This window comes from Ciconia boyciana, chromosome 3 (genome assembly GCF_034638445.1).
Source record: "Ciconia boyciana chromosome 3, ASM3463844v1, whole genome shotgun sequence".
Lineage (NCBI taxonomy): Eukaryota > Metazoa > Chordata > Aves > Ciconiiformes > Ciconiidae > Ciconia > Ciconia boyciana.
Window position 1 is genome coordinate 68,830,685 of NC_132936.1, and position 16,873 is coordinate 68,847,557.

The following is a 16,873-nucleotide window of genomic DNA, read 5'->3' on the forward strand; positions in this document are numbered from 1 at the left end:
TGTAGACGTTACATATTACAGTCTTGATGTTGTACAGTTACTGATTTTTAAATTTGAATTATCTTCAAACACCTTAATTTTAATTACCTTTTTCAAAGACCGCTGGCTAGCTCATCTCAGTGCCAAAGTAAAGCACTGGGGTGATGAGCTTGCACAGTCCTTGCTCTAGGTAATTGGCTGTTAAAAAAAAAAAAAAATCAGCACAGACTGTGGGCTGGAGTAGTCAGGAAGGTAATTATAAATGCAGTCTCTGTTTCTTGTCTCTAGCTTACTGCCATAGCTCTTCATCTGACTACAGCTGTAGAAATCATTGGCATGTCAGCCCTGATCTGGAGGGGAGGAGGAGGAAGGGGGAAGTGTGGGGGTTCATCATTTACTGTAAATGCAACAAATGAGTATGACCTGTCTTCCACCATTAACTATTTTGACTGAAACCTAAAGGAAATGGCTTCAGAATTAACTGCTGCTGGTAAATGAGCACTGCCATCTCTGATATTAAAGCAGGAGTCAGTTGAGTATCCATTTGTGCAGAGATGTTTACAGCCATTTTATTCAGCATGCAATGAGGTTTCAGGCTCTTCTTGAGTTTATACAAGGAATGGCGTCACCCCAACTGGAGGGTGACGTGCTGATCACTTTTGCAGTCTACCAGCTATGAGAGACTCTTGGAAGATAGAGAGCTATAAGAAGGAGATGAATGACATCAGCATCTTCATCATCTCTAAACCTTTTTTTATTACTGGCCAGTGGGTTGAAGATGGGGCAGCCCTTCCTGGGTGTGCTGAGAAGATGCATCACTGCAGGGTAGGTAGGAGACCTTACAGCCCTGCTGGCAGAGGCACCTGACAGCAGCTAACATGAAGCATGCATGTTTGGCAGAAAGATAGCTGGCACTAACATTCACCAGGGGAAGTTTTACTGCCAGCATGACCACAGCAGGCTTTGCAAAGCCACTGTGAAGTCATTTGAGAATGCTAGTTCCCCTTTCTAAACTAGCTAGTGTATTTCTTAGGAAAATTAGCAACCTGTTCTTCTGTCTTCAAGCCCAGGCAGGGTAAGCAAAAAAACCACAAAAAAACCAAAACACCAAACAAGCAAACCCCAAAACCAAATTCTCTGGTTAATCTGTGCTGAGAGAGCCTCCTGGATCCCATCCTTATGCAATTAACCAAGTTTAAGTATGTGTAAGAAAATACATGTGTAAGTTATGAAAATGGTACAGTTATTCACTAGAAGGAAAATAAAACCAAGATACAATATAAAGATATAAAACTTTATTATGAACATATTTAACAATGATTATGCACATGAAGTCTTCCAAGAAACTCAATACCCAACTTTTGCTTGAAGTAAAATATTAGCTTTCCTTCATATTCTGTATTAGCATGAAGTTTTCTGACATAAATGGATAATCTGCTGTCATTAACACAACTTCTAGACACATAGAATATTTAACACATCCTCATGCAGACTTTCTCAAAGCAGCATTTAATTACAGCTTCTCATTAAACAGAGCATTTATCTTACACATTTTTATACCATTTTGGTACACAATTTTTCCATATTTTCATTTTACATATTTACAAACTTCTAAAAAAAGTTTTACAGTAATGCAAAGGTTATTACTAGCATAAGCAAAAGAAAATAGGGGAAAAATTAGGTGACTATGGATACAAAGTTGTCTTTTGGCTCAGAGAAAGACAATGGATCAAAATCTTTCCTAGCTGGAACCATCCTCCCACTTTCCCCAGTATTAGTGCCACGGGTCTGTTGCACTGGCTGTTCCTTACTGGTCTTAAGCCTTATGCTTGCTATTCTTTGCCAGTCCTAGGAACGTTTCCAACCAATTCCCACACCAACTGTATTTTTAAAGCAAATACGACAGAAAATGGTTGCCACGAACAGCTCACACTCACTGATTTTTGATTTCTTGATCAAGTCCCCCTTGATGATTGTGTACATGGAAGTCTTGCAATTATTTAATAGATGGCATCTCCTTTAGAGCAGGAACACTGTATGCTGCAGGGCCTTTTTGCATACTTTTCTAATTTTATACAGTTCCACTAGTGATGGAAATACTTAATTACTTTAGCAGTAATGAAAGGAAAGCCAGGCTAGTTTCTTATCCAGATCTCTTCTGTTTCACCCTTAGGTTACAATACTTGACTCAGAGGTGAATTTATGCCACCTGCTCCCAAGCTGTTTACAATCCATATTGTAATATTCCTCAAATGCTGTCTCTGCTTTCCAATTGTGGAAATAAGAGGAGTGAAATTTGAGATTTCTTGCTAGCAAAACTATTTCCTCATCTGCTTCACTGCTTTTGCCTTTTTACTGTATATTGAATTTGATGTGACAGTGCTTCAACCAAGCTTACCATTACACTCTAGCACTTCCGAGACACAAAACTATTTTGCATGGCAAACATTGCTTAAAAATGATCTCTAAAAATTAACAAGGAAGCTATTTTCTCACCATTTTCACAGTGAGATAGATACTTATTTTAAGTACATGTTTCCCATTCTCAGCTTTCCTATTTCCACTTTGAATGCAGTGATGTAGAAAAGTTAATGCAAACAAAACGGCAAGTGAAATGGGCTGAGAGCAGCTTAGAAAAAACTAATCATCTCAAAGTTAGATGAAAAATATTTTCTTTAGTTAACAAAATCCCAAAGCATGACACTGTATTTCAGGGTTAACTGTAAAAACCAGTTCAGACTGTGATAAGAAACATTAGTATACATTGCACATTGGTCAAATCAAACATTTTATCTCTTCAGAACAATTGAGAACAGAATTAAGCAATATCAGAGCCTGACTCTGCAAATTCAAACAGCTGTAAACCTCAGGAGAGTCATCTGGGGAATGGTAAAAATGAGAACGGGCTCTCCTCTTTTAGGATACAAAGATCATCTCCCATACTTGTTAAAAAAAAAGTCTAAAAGGAAGCACTGAAGGTACAGCTTACTACAGTTCACTGAAAAAAAAACAACCCACCACTAACTTGAAATACTTCTTTAATGTTTTCCTATATGTTCTTCTAAACCAACACCAATTAATTAAGAAATTAAAGGAAAACACCTTGCCCCCCCCCCAGCAGTTTCCTTGTAGCCATACAATAGTGCTTTGGATTCTAACAAAGAAATGATCCCTGGTACAGAAAGTTTTAAATTTCAGATACCCTCAAAAAATTTCACAGCTCTACATAATTTTAGAAAGTTTTCTCTCACACACACAGAGTATCGTACCACACTTGATTTGAGCAGAACACTGATTTAATCTGAACTATTCTATGACAGCAAGGATGCAACCACATGGAGCAGTTCCATTGATCCTCTCTAAGCAAACTGCTATCCTGTGAAGTCTCCCCTTCATGACCTTGAACAGCTACCAGGAGCTTATTGCAAAGGGAATGGTCTAGAACAGTTGTTGCATGAAAGCAGAACAAATATTTTTCCCCAATACGAGTCCCAATACGAGTCAGCAAGTCTAGTAGGAGTTCATTGCACTCTTCTGCTTAAACTAGTTCAATGATGAGTACAATTCCCTAGTGTAAGCCAGCACCGTTTTCTGTCTAATACATTAACAGTACTTTTGAGAGTCTTTTCTACAGCAGCAGGGCAGAGAAATTTTACAAGAGTAAATCACAGTTACGACTCCATGAAAAAAAAGATACTTTCAGACAGGTCAAGTACCTGAAAACGTAAGTAGTTAGAAACAAACAGCATCCACTTAAATAAAGAACTGAACAATGGTGTAGGAGAAACCCAACTTTTAAATAGAGAAGCAGCAGCATTGTACTAGGAATACTTAATTCCCATATAACCCCATTCCAGCACAGACTGGAATACAGATAATCACAAAATGTGCTAGTAAAAGTTTTGATCAGTACAGGTGGCAACTGTGGTATGACAAAGGAGTTGAACTATGCACAGAACATGCTCAAAAGCTAACTCTCATGCACGTTCAATACATGAGCAACCACAACTATTCCTAGGATGTAGATTAACTATTACTACAACTTAAGGAAGAATTCTGATGTAGAAAAAATGAAATGTTTGGAAATTTGAAATTGTAATTCTCTATGAAACTTTCATACTTTATTCTCTGTAACAATCTCCTCCAGCATACAAAAAACCCAGAAAGAAGAGTCCTGGCTTCCTTCTGAGATTTGTTGCTGCCTAAATATTTCCATTTGAAAGGGCTGTTTAAAAAAAACAAACAAAACCCAAAACAAACACTTCTGTTGTGGCAGTAAAGCATGTTATGAAACACATATTATACACATAATTTTGCAGCACTGAGGCTATTTTGGCTCACTAGAACTTCACTATTTGCACATATCTTGCACTTACAAATCTGGTAAACTCATTTAAATGAATTTTTAAAAATGGTCTTAAGTCTATATCACTTCTTCAAAGGAAGAATGGAAAGCTTGTGTTTTCTTGCATTTAAAAAAAAAAAAAGAGAGGGAAAACCCTAAAACATTTCATTCCCTGCCTCCAGCTCAAAAGACTAAGGTAGAAAATTGAAAGGGAAATGAGGCACTTCGTACAGCAGTGGACAATATACAAAGGAGCTAACACAAATGCAACAGATGAATGACAGTATGCTGTACATAATCCTCAAAAAAAAAAAAAACCCAAAAACCAAGCAGCAAGGAAGCAATTTTAAAATCAGCATATAATCAGTGACACTTCTAAATGGAAATAGACTTAAAGATTTTAGTCCACAGACATCCTGCTATCAGGCATTTTATAAGACATGTAAAAATTTTGGTTTCTTAAGTTTTCACCACAACCTTTTCAAGCATTCTTTTTTCAGTTTTAACTTTGTAAACAGAAACAGAAGCAGGATGTTCTTCCTGGGAGTCAGTGTTCAGATGACAGCACACTGTAAGGAAGCCAAGGAAGTTGTCCATCTGGGAAAACTTCAAAATTGGTTTAATTCCAGCTGAACAAGTCTGTCTACATCAAAATCAATCACTGTCCGATTCCTCTTTATACTTGGCTCTAATAGCTTGGCCATTCTGAAGAGGCATTTCTTCATAGTCACTCCTGCGAAACAGAGACTTGTTAAAAATTCTGGACGTGGTGTTCAGATAGGAAGTCCAAAGTAAACAGGAAAGTTCTAAACTACATTGAAGCATCAAATTGTTATTTGAGTAAGAAGCTGGTATCTGTTTTCCTTCCTTGTTGGGAATATGAACAATATATATGACTTCTCTCCAGAGGATGACGCATAGTAAGAGTTATTCCAGTAACTACAAGCCACTCTTCACAAGGATTAGTACAGAAGCAAGCTGGTACCACCACTACTCATCTAACTAAACAAAGACAGGCTATCTCAGACAATGCGTATAGCTAGTCTAGCACAAACTTGTTCCGCTTACTGCAGTATTAATCCCATCCTCACTGTTCCAGCCACTTCAGTCTCTTTGGTAAGAGGTGAAAACATCAAGGGCAGATAATGAGTTTGTTCCGTGTCTAGCACAGAGACACCTGACGGGGATGGGTTTTAAGTGCTACTGTAATGCTCATATTATATAAACACATAAGTCCAGGAAGTTTTGCTAGATTTGGTTATTATTTCATAAGTGATGGGCACTCAAGAAGAGCCATTCTCCTTCCCTGAAGCATTTTACGTATGAGCTGCCTCTTTGCTAACTCCACCTGACTCCTGCAGTCCTTCCCGGTTTGAAAGGATGTGCTTTCCTTTCACATCTCTTGCTGCCTTCGCTCCATGACCTGCCACCATCCTGATACTTACTTACCTGTTTGTATCAGTGCCATGGCAATCCCTTTTAGAAATAAAAGAAAAAACAAGATAACATGCATTCTCATTGCATTTCTGTTTCAGAATAAGGTTATATTTGTTCTTTAGGCAGAATACTTTTACTAGCAACCTACAAAGCCTGCACTTATTTAATGAATATGGAAAAGAACATTACAAAAATAACACATCAAAAGTAACTCTCTATAGCTATTTTATAATCTTACCCATAAATCACATCATCGTCTGAATCATTTAGCATAGAAAAAGCGGGATTGTCTTTCAACTGTGATTCTGGAAAATATAAATAAGGGTTAATTTAGCACCTTAAATATAGAAATGTGGCTGTACTTCTAATCCAACACTGAAGCAACAAACCCAACAACTTCCAAGGCAGTCACAACTACAATTCAACAAAACTGTATCCAAACAGGAATTCTCTCCTTTAAATTCTTCACCCTTCAGCCACAACATCATGGTATTCTTAAGAGTTAAGGAGATGACATAACTATCTCATATTCTTTTTAGATAGATATTCTCCATGTTGTATAAACAGATTTCCTCCCTTGTGCAGTTTCCTGTCTCATATTATTTGAACCTGCACATAAGAGTAATTAAGTCAGACTTCATTATTCTTAATCATTATTCAAATGTTCATATGTATTTAAAAAGCACAGTCTTCATTAACTTCTTGGTTATTTCCAAGCTACAAATATAAGTAGACCAAAGTTGTAATCCCTTGCATGCAGGTCAATGATTAGCCAGTTGTTTTTCATCCTTGTAATATATGAAGGAAGGACTTGTACCTTTATGGTGAGATGAAAGGAAGCACATACTTTCCATTGGCTATTTATGACTATTCTCTCTATTTTGTTTTAAGGCCTTCATTTCTTGCATAATCTGTGCTGCTTAGCTGCAGTTCGTAATTATATGCAAGCAAAATTCAATCCAGCAATTCGCTATAAACATCTTTCCTGGCAGCTTTTTACTTTCTGCCTTCTATAAACTAACACTTCTTGCAACCCAACAGCAAGTTTTTAACTTTATCCTCACCCAGCCATTTCTCTTGTCTTTCTTAATGGAAAAATAGCATTTTTCTGTAACAGTTCCCTCCGTCTCTACTCTAAAAAGTTTAGAGAAAGGACCATCTCCACTATTTAGTACCTTCCCCCTGCATAGCTCTCAGCATGCAAGATGTGATTTGACAGGGTGCTAGATAATCTCATCTAGGCTCCCTTTCCCATGACAGGGAGGAAAGGACCAGATGATCTTTCCAGGTCATTTCCAACTTGGGCTGTTCTGTGGTTCTATATTTTAAACCCAATGCTTAAAGCAGAGAATGCACTCAGTATAAATATTTATTTTACAGAATCTTTATCTTTTAGAGAGGGATAATGCTTTATAATCATCATGTGAGTCAGATTACATCCTCTACGTAGGAATGCAAAAACAGAAGTGCCACCGATTCAATCCTTTATTGCCCTTTACATGGGCTCTGTGCAGCCCTCTCACCATAGCAAGTTCCCCAAAATTCCTCCCATGTTAGAGATCGGCTTCACTCCTACTTTTCCAACAGCATGTTACCTATTTTCAGAGTCCAGTTTGCCAGCCTGCCAATACATTAACCTTATTGTTAGAACAAAGTGCAAATGAAGTATTGTTGCTCCTTAAGGATTGTCTGTGAGTCAGTGCAGAAGTTAGTGCATTATATGCAAACATCATATTGACTATAAGCTTGATCTAAGTGCGTAAGAATTCAAGTCTAGCTAATCAGTTGTATACATTTTATGTGTTCCTTCATATTTCCAGTACTAATTTGCTCAGGAGCAGTGCAGCTTCTGCTTATGTTAACTCAAAGCAAACTGAAACAGTAATGAGACAACCAAAATACAAAGATGTTACGCAGTATCTGCTAATATGCCAGCTCTTGTCATCTAAGTTTGCCAGACAATTGCTTACACTTACCATATAGTGCATTCTTTGAGGGGGAATACACGAAGGCTAATGTGTAGAGATAAAAGTTCAATAAACCATAAAATGATAAGAATTCTGCTGGTAGTAAGTGTCAAGGATATTGCTCAATATAGCTCCATACATATTAACTTTGGAAACAAGACCCAAACCATACACAAGCTGTTTCAATGGAAAGAATGTTTACCTTACTAAAGTTTGAGAGCATGAATAGCTAAACAAAACTGCATATTTTAAATTCAGTGACAGCTAATGTACTCAAGCTATTTCAAGGTAAAGCTCCCACTAAAGACAAAGCTTTAACTTTAACACAAGTAACATTTGCTGAGATAAGGTCTACTCTTGAGTGGTGGAGTGCATGGCAAATTGAATAGTTCTGCCTTCAATGATAAAAGAAAGCTGAGTAAGGGGGCTGTTCAGGTGGGGTTGTTTTGTTTTGTTTTGTTTATTTTTAAAAAAGTTCTTCCTTGAGAAGGAAGGAGAAAGGACTATCTGTAGATAGAACTCTGAAGATGGCTTCTTGCCATCATTTTGGGAAAATACTAAAGGCTTTACATACTGTTTTCTACTAGCTCCCAACAAATATCTAAGCTTATCAGTAACCGGAGCAGTTGCAATCACACAGGCACTTTCAGAAAGTAGAACGAACGAGGATCTCATGGTTCAGATCCAGAAATATAGTTTGTAATCCTGTTGCCAACAGACATCAGAAATAGTCTCTCTCAAGTCACTTAAATTCTCTGCTATGACCTCTTCCATATGTAGACTTGGACCAGTACACAAACGCATTTTCAGTGACTTCTAAACTATTAATTTCCTAAATATGTTGGTATGCCCCATGCCAACTGGTAGGTATACAGCAAACTGAATTCATGCAGCAAATACAGCCAAATTTGTCACAATAACTTGTCAAAGTTACTTGAATGCATGCATATCTAGGCCTTCATTCCTTCTGAAGAGTATCAAATGCAGTTGTGATTTATGTGATGTCAACAAATTAGACTGAAACTGTCTCAGCTCATAATGTTTACAAAGAGCCATTACAAAATGCTGACATGAAACCTCGATCAAAATGGACTGAACTTCAAATGCCAACCTAGAACTCAAAGGTCTCAGTTCTTAGGTACACCATTTTAAAGTACCTTCTGCATGAAAACAGATTAACATTCCTAGTTGAGCAGTATCACAACACAAGGATATAATTCTGATAATGAGTCGACAGCTCCGCAACAAAGTTGTCCTGTAGAACTTGTGCTCCAAAGCGTAGGTAGAGTATAACAATGCTGTGGAAAAAAGTTAAAGCATATAGGTGTACTGTGTCTTTAAACTGCAAAATTGAAATGGTAGCTTGATGGAAGAGTATATGAGAAAATAATTATGTTAACATGCTGACCATTTATTCTAAGACACATTCGCTTTCATAGCTCTAAATTAAGAATGATTCTTTTGTGATTAGAAGTCAGCAGTCAACTGAGTAAAGCGGAAAAAACCCCCCATGGTCTATTTTCCTCAGATTTCATCTACTATAAACAATACAAAAGTCAACAGTAATTTGAAATAACTGCTTGGGGTGGGGGAGACAGATATTAACAATAATTGATGAAACTAATTCTAAACTTCTGCTTTGACTAAGTGAAGCTTACAAAGCTCCAAAAGAGGTGAACGGTGCACTGCAGACCACTCAGCAGTAGAGAAAACATCTCTACTAAGCGAATCTCTACATCTTGCAGTGTATTGCTGTGGTAACAGAAATAATATAAAGTTAGCTCTAAAAGCCTCAAGAAGGGTTAAAAAATTAAGAAATGCTTGCCATAACAATCATATCAAAAGACATTCCTCAGTTTCATTGACAATTTTATTATCAACAAAATGTATTTGAAGCTCTGAAAAAAAGGTTATAAAAGTTACAGTACTGAGAAATATACTTTGAAAAGCCTTACCTAATGACAAGCACTACAAAGGTTAATGCAGTCAAGAATTTTAACCTGAGATCTGAAAAAGATGGAGAAAAGTTGTTATTAGTGAATTTACACCTACATCTAGGAGAAGCAAGCCTGTTTGAGGAAGTATCAAAAGAAATATTCCTTACCAACATAAGGCATGTTATGAAGTTCTGAGCATGCCCTCACTATCAGGAACAAAAGGTAGAGAACATATGTGGTTGCCACCACAAGGAAGAAGATTTTCATTCCCTATGAGAAGAGTATTAGTTTTTATTATTTAATGAGATTTGATCTATTCCTTCTTCCCTCAGTAGAAATCACTATTTCCCAAAGCACAACACAGAATGGTCCATTTATTTAGGGAAAGTAGGCCCATGAAAGGAAGTACAAAATGAGGATGGCTATACATCAAGGTAGGTTTTTGGGGAATGTAAAGAAAGGATGTTTACTAGAAGTCATCATTTTGTTCACTGAGTTCACAGTGAGCTGAGTCTCAATGATTTTCTAAAAACACAGCTCCTGAGAACAATACAAGGACCCATATAAATCAGATCTTCCTTCTCAACAAGAAAGTCTGAAATTTACTAGGACAGAGGATCTTAGCAGGAGTAAAGACGTACAAAACTGACTTAATAAGAGGCTTAAAAAATTTTAAATCCCAACAGTCATGAGTCTGTGACTAAACTTGTGGTGTTGAGTCTCCAGATTTGCAAGACAATTTACTCTTCTCATTGGGGTGGAGCTCGATATGGCCTATGCATGATTTAAAGCAAAATTAAAAGTACCCTAGTCAGAATAAGACCATCTCACCAGCATTTGCTATTTTCTAAATTGTGTTATAGATTTTTAATAGAAGAACAAACCCCAGCTCCTTGTATTGCCTAACTCCACCTGACAATTTAATAGCAAGAAAACATTTCTGACTTACCTGGAAATTACCTGTGTCAACCCTGTATTGATATGTAGGATCATGTACTTCATTAACACTAGAAAAGATTCAAAATGAAAAAGTGGTACTTACACCATTACAAAAGACAAGGTCAAAAAGCCGTACTGATCAAGAAACCCACTAACAAGGAAAAGGTTTAAAGTTACTATACAGAGTTTATAACTAGAGGTTTTGGCTGCACAAATTGGTGCAATGCCATTGATTCCAATGGAGTCACAACAATTTACATTATGTGACCTCCTCCTTCCCAAACCAAATTTTCAAGGAATATGGAGGATTTCAGTTGTGAGCATGTCTAATCTCCCCACTTATTTTTCAGAAAATGTATAATCTGGTAAATTCCTACAAGCCTTCAGGATTTAGTGTTTAAATTTTATCCTTGGTGATAAGAATTATACTTAAGAAATAAGTGTGGTATAAGCCCTTCCCTCACAGCAATTCTGCTGATGAAGCATTAGCATAAGCATTTCCTGCAACTGCACTGCTTTCATCAATGTACAATGGCATGGAGAAGATTAGAAGGTATCTTCCTTCTGAGAAGTAAAATAAGAGGCAAACACTTGAGACTAAAACAGTTTAGAAACTACACACGTACCAAAACTGAGAAAGTTTTCTGGGTGGGGAATAGTGACACCTTTATGTTAACACAACAAATTGGAAAAAAGAGAAAAACACTAAACCAAGCAAAAGAACTGAGTTTTGAGAGGAGATAGCATAGCTTAACTAAGCAGTGTCAGTACCAATTGTGCAGGTTTAATAGTTGAGAAAGTTTGGTCAAACTGTGTAATAGTTAACTACAGAGAAACTGTTGCTTCAAATACTAAAAGCTAATTGGGACATAGCACTAGAGGGAGTATTGTAGGGATCCATAACATATTGACAAAGTAGTGATTTCTAGATCTCACTCTGATTTATAAAATTATGTACGACTAGACCGTTCATGGGGAATTGTTTTCAAACCAGTCACAATTTCCAAAACAGAAAGATGTAAGAATTTGAACTCCATTCCTGTATCACAGTCAGAGCATTAAGAAACAGATACCACTAATTATAAACAATCTTCTCATTCTTCAACACTCTCAGCTTGTTACTTTTGCACTAAATTTTAAATTACTTACGTTTGCCATATTCCCAATGTAACAGAGGCTAGCCACAATAGTCCAACAATAAAGAATTTGGGCAGATAGAAAGTTAAGCACTTCCTTTCCCCCTGTTGAGAAAACAATAGTGTGGTGAAGGAGCGAACCCACATTTGAGATTTCATTCATTCTTGGCAGAATAAAATACCGTCTTTGTTTCGTTTAACATGAACTAGATTAAGAGACTCATCTTCTGTATTTTTAACCTGCACAGGTGATTACAGAAGACATAAAATTGTATCATCATTTGTGTTAATAAGATACAGTAGATTTGGAGCATCCTATTTATAAGGTCCCACATATTTCACTGATACTGCAACTATAGGAATATGCTCCAGAATTCATATTTATCTTATGCAGTTTTTAAAGTGGTTTAAAAAACAATCAACCACCATGTACAACAACAAAACCCTTACAGCAAGCACAAAGCATAATGGCATCATAATTCTGAAGACTGTCTCGCAATAGAGTGGACTGTTCCATCTATCTCATTTAGGCATGGTAGCCTCAAGACAATCTACTTATCCACAATTCATTTTAACTCCAAAGCTTCATGTGTCACATTGTACTTTAAGAATAAAATAAATGTCTCTCTTTTAAAAATTTCGTTTCATTTTTGTCACCTTTTGAGAGAACTGAAAATCAAGTACTGCATCTCAGTAAGTAGTAGATAATGTTGCACCCTTACCTGTACTCTTATACCATGGTAGACGCAAAGCCAGAACAACAACAATGCACACAGAAACAGTGACTGGAATAGATCATCCAGCATTCCAGGAAACCAGCTGTTCACCAGAAAAGAAAGGGGGAAAAATGGATCTGTAACAAAATAAGAAAAAAAAGTTAAACAGATTGGAAAAAACACAGTCTTTTCCATTATGAAAAGTAAAGCAGAATGTATCTTCAGAGGAACAAAAAACGCTAGATTTTTCAAATTAGACCAGTAAATGAAATTGAAGTTTGTTGTATCTTAAAGTAATTTACAACGAAAACGGTGACTCCAGCAGCAATCCTCTGTGCTGTAGAAATAATCTGAAACAGTTGGCAATGTTTCTAGAAGATTTCAGGTTTTATTAGACTTTCTACTAAACCACTGTTCTTGGTGATGACCTAAAAAATTATCATAAAATGACTGAAAGGCAAATATTCTTTTGGTACGGCTAGAGAGTGCTAGAATTTGATGTGTTTTACCGGCCTAAAACCAGCCTCCATTTTTAACTAAAGTATGAGTATCTGAAAAATGAAGAAATAAGACTTAGCAGACAAACACAGAAATTGCATTTACATGTTGCTATATGAAAGCTTCAGTATGGTTGCAGCCACCTATTCCAATTAGAGCTTTAAACAAATGGAGTTGACATTCACGTGACTGAAAAGAATGAAATCCACCTATTCATTATGCCCTTGAATTTGATACGCTTAAAAAGGGTTGGGTTTTTTTTTTTTTTAAATTAGTTTTCTGAAGCCTTATAAACAGCTGCTTATAAGTTCAAGGCCAAATTCCATTTTGCCTTCTCTCTCTCGTGCTTTCTCCCCCCCCCCCCTTTTTTTTTTTAAAAAAAAAAGGAGCTTTTTTAAAAATTCCAGGATACAGGTACCATTGTAAAGTAGCAGGAGGGGAAGGAGGATGGACATCCATTTCTGTTCAATACCCCAGTCTCTCATGGAGAATTTCCGCAGGGAATGTGCAAACAGACACTATAAAACAACAACAACAATTTGTAAGGAAGGAATACAGCCTTAATGGTTTTACCAGAGTAAGGAGATAACACAGCACATTGCAAAGGCTATTTCACGAGGTCTTTGCCACTGAGAACATTGTAAAACAGAAGCCACATCTCCTCGCTTCTACTTCTGCTTCAAGTTTTCTGGCATATCCCAATGCACATTACTCAATCTCTCAAACAAACCGAGAAGGAAACCAGCTAGTACCGTGCAAATCAATGTATGAAAAATTGTTGCCTAATTACTGGTCGCACACTACCAACAACTTCCACTTAAACTCACTTTTTAAAAAAACAGATTCCATATCCCATTCACAGTTACCTGCTGAGTGACATCATCTATGTGAGAAAAATGCTATGCAAGTATTCAGTGCTTTAGTGTCCTTACTCTGAAAATTCTGCATTTTAGATTTTATGTTGGGGTTTTTTCCAAACACTTCTTTTCCATGGGCCAAACCAAGTTGGAGGGGAGAGAGAATCTAAATCGTAGCATAATTTAGGTTGTAAGGGACCTCTGGAGGTTATCTGGCCCATCCTCACACTCAAGGCAGTGACGACTTTAAAGTTAGATCAAGGTCATATTCAACTGAGTTTTGCTTATTTTCAGAGACGGAGAGCCCACACTCTGGGCATCCTATTCCAACGTCTGAGCCTACCTGCAGTGCAAAAAAATATTTTTTCTAGTATCTAATCACAATTTCCTTTGTTTAAGCAAAATTCTTTCTGTTAAATTAAAAATAAGAGTTTAGAAAAACAAGTTTTCCCATTTATCCTATTTTCTTAATGCCCCTTCAATACGACTGCTGAAAACATAAAAGCAGCCACTACATAAGTATTTCAGAAACATTTTTTACACCCATTCAGTGATATTGCAACTCTGCTGCCTGGGGTCAAGTTCCTAAACACAGCACTACAGAGCAGTGTTATCAGCTGCCTACATAATATACTCCAGAAAAACTGAAACAAAATCTTACCGTGACCATAAAAGTAAGAACTACAAAGACAAATCGGAACCATATTTCCACTTGTGAAAAAGTTGGATTGTAGGTCTTCCACTACAAGAAAACAGAAGAAAAATAGCCCAATGAACAAAGTTTTGACAGGGTACATATGACATAAATAATTAGCACTTTCTGCAGACACTGAAAAGTTCTCTGGCTTTTCAAAATTTAAAGGTATAACTGAATCCCACCATGTCACCATGGAAAGACAAAGATAAATTCATACGCATAGGACTATCTGATGAAAAGATAATCGAAGCAGCCTAATATCCTTGCTTCTCTTTTACGCTGCCACTTCGTAACATACTCGGTGTGCTGTCATATGTTAAAGCACTTCTCAGGACAAAAAGGATATTCTTAATTCATTTCAATTGCACCTTCATTCAAAGTTTGAATGCCAATAATTGAGTAAATCCAGTATGTTCTTCTTTATTACCAAGGTCAGATGCATAAATTGATTATGAAGAGGTTGATAAGGTACAGGCATGCTTCCTGTAATGGGTTTGTTTTCTTAAAGCTTATTCTCTTGTTTCAGAAGTGGAAAAAAGAAAATCAAGTAAGGGAAGAATAAATGAGCTAACCAGAAATAAAGAACTTTTTTCATAGGTTAAGGAGGAAAAGCTCCTTCTTCTCCTCTAATTATTAGAAGGGCATGAATATTAATTATAACATGTCAGTTTGCATAAACTCTGCTCTGTTGACAATTTATCTCATACCTGGCATGCTTCTCTTTTGAAGCCACTTTTGAAATGTAAACTCCCTGGTACAACATATGCTCTGCCCATCTGAACAAGAAGCTTTACCTTTCAATGTTTTAAATCTGTCAACCTCTGTCTTGTCTTTTTAAACCACAGATGTAGAATGAAAATTATATGTAGAGAACTCCATTATACAAAAGGCAATCTATGATTTCAACCGAGATCACCATAAACCATTGTAATAATGAAATAAATTGACAATTTTAGTTGCTGTGGGAAAGCAGGGCTTTGGGGTTGGGTTTTTTGGTTTTGCACACAAGTCTGCCTTAAAGGCAGCCTGCAAAGCAAGATAATAAACCATACTATAAATGCTCCACCACTTCGTCCTGTTTGAAATCTGGAACTAAGCCAAGGGTTTGTGAGTTTGGTTTTTTTTTTTCCTTAGAGCTTATTTTTAATGATGTGCTTTATGCCTAGAATATTACAAATATTAATATTCAGGAAGTTAATTTACTATATAGAAGACACTTTTGCTTTACAGTAAGATTTTTGCTTGCTACCTGCTCTGACATACCGAATGTTGCATACAGGTAGAATATACCACAGTAACCTGTATTAAAATTTGGTTTAGTTCCATTTTCTCCCAATGCAAATGTTTCTAAATTTCCTTCTGGAGCCAATCAGCACACACTGATGATGCAACTGTTTCATAAGCAATCTTTAGCACCATGAACTGAGATAGTTATTTCACTAGGAATTATTTTAGTGAATTATTTATTAGCCTGCTTATTTTAGCTGAATAAACATTTTTCTCTTCCTCATAAGCACAGTAAAAAAAAAATCTTCATTTTTCTTTGAGTTCGTTAAATCTTTCTAGCCCACACTTTTGTAAAGTCTGGAAATCTTGCTAATTCAGATACACCTACTGGAAAGGCTGAAAAAGATACCATGCTTTAGAGAGGCAACATCTCTATAAGCAAATGCAGAAAACTGGATGTTCTAGTCTAGCTTGCCTACTGTTAAAAATATCTCCCAGGATTTAGACTAAATTTATCTGTTCCAGAAAACAGCATTAGTAGTTCTGAAAGAAAAATCTTTCCTTACAGAGTTAAAAAAATTGGTCTAGACCCTTATTAACAGCAAATGCTATAATAGTTCTGACATTAGTAGTGACATAAAAATTGATTATGATGCATCTTTATGTTTATCTTCAAAAATGAGATAACTTTTTTATTACAGTTAAAGCAGACTTCTACAGCATTAGTAATTAAAGAGATTTCTTTTATTAGTATAAAACTTTATACTTACTGTGAAAGTAATATTCTGGATGGTGTATGTTAACTTATTTAGATCTTCAAAGCTAACAAATATGTTGTACTGAGTGTAGTTCAGGTACCCAAGGTGAGCAACAATGATTTCACTGCACTTCTGTGAACACATACAGTGAAAAATAGTATGTAAAAGCCTTCAATTTATTCCAGAATATGCACTGTTAGTATAGGTTGGAGAATTTGTTTCTAAATGGTGAGATATTGATGATATTTATTATATGCCTTACCAATCTTGATCAGTCAGAATAAGACTCAAACAAGACCCGCAGATAAAGAATTTCTTGAAAGATACCGGACAAAGCAGAAGAAACTGATAAAATCAGTCAGCAGGATCAAGGGTTGAAC

The 16,873-nt window shown here is 36.4% G+C and overlaps 1 protein-coding gene across 3 annotated transcripts in view; it reads right to left on the reverse strand.

The window, feature by feature from the left end:
- Nucleotides 1-1,269: 1,269 nt before the first annotated feature.
- TMEM181 (transmembrane protein 181) overlaps nt 1,270-16,873 on the reverse strand; it is a 37,513-nt gene continuing 21,909 nt past the window's right edge. For all 3 annotated transcript variants that reach the window (XM_072856023.1, XM_072856024.1, XM_072856025.1), the window contains 12 exons: nt 16,506-16,625; nt 14,473-14,553; nt 13,373-13,472; nt 12,463-12,593; nt 11,754-11,845; nt 10,615-10,672; nt 9,833-9,935; nt 9,684-9,735; nt 8,944-9,026; nt 7,738-7,827; nt 6,000-6,066; nt 1,270-5,057 (listed from right to left, as the gene is read on the reverse strand). In XM_072856023.1, coding sequence (XP_072712124.1) covers nt 4,979-5,057; nt 6,000-6,066; nt 7,738-7,827; nt 8,944-9,026; nt 9,684-9,735; nt 9,833-9,935; nt 10,615-10,672; nt 11,754-11,845; nt 12,463-12,593; nt 13,373-13,472; nt 14,473-14,553; nt 16,506-16,625 — 1,056 coding nt within the window. In that variant the 3' untranslated portion in view covers nt 1,270-4,978. The remainder of the gene's footprint in view (nt 5,058-5,999; nt 6,067-7,737; nt 7,828-8,943; nt 9,027-9,683; nt 9,736-9,832; nt 9,936-10,614; nt 10,673-11,753; nt 11,846-12,462; nt 12,594-13,372; nt 13,473-14,472; nt 14,554-16,505; nt 16,626-16,873) is intronic.